Genomic DNA, 303 nt, shown 5'->3' on the forward strand with positions numbered 1-303 from the left:
GCTGGGCGAAGTGCCCCCTCAGCCTCCGCCTGTCTCGTGTTCAGCACCGTCTCAGACTTCCACTTGGAGATGCTGGTGGTGAAGGGTGCCGGGGGCCAGCTAAGTGGCAAGGCACCTGGTGGGGCTGGTGGGATGAAATCTGGAGGAGCTGGTGTTCTGGGGGAGGACAGGGCAGAGGCTGGAGGTGGCGGAGGTGCCATGGCAGGAGGTGGTGGAACCATCTCAGGTGGTGGCGGTGGTGGTGGCAGCATTTCAGATGGTGGAGGAATCAGTGAGGCTGGAGATGGTGGCGCCGGGGCCCGT

General features: G+C 64.4%; 1 protein-coding gene across 1 annotated transcript in view; it reads right to left on the reverse strand.

Moving 5' to 3' along the window:
* The window catches only part of LOC104625893 (chromosome unknown open reading frame, human C6orf132), a gene marked incomplete at both ends in the record, with an annotated part of 6,823 nt that overhangs the window by 1,580 nt on the left and 4,940 nt on the right, over positions 1–303 (reverse strand). The window contains 1 exon segment of the mRNA XM_010293660.1: positions 8–303. This exon segment is cut by the window's right edge and continues 27 nt beyond it. Within this exon segment, the coding sequence (XP_010291962.1) occupies positions 8–303 (296 nt within the window).

This window comes from Phaethon lepturus, unplaced genomic scaffold (assembly GCF_000687285.1).
Source record: "Phaethon lepturus isolate BGI_N335 unplaced genomic scaffold, ASM68728v1 scaffold36670, whole genome shotgun sequence".
Lineage (NCBI taxonomy): Eukaryota > Metazoa > Chordata > Aves > Phaethontiformes > Phaethontidae > Phaethon > Phaethon lepturus.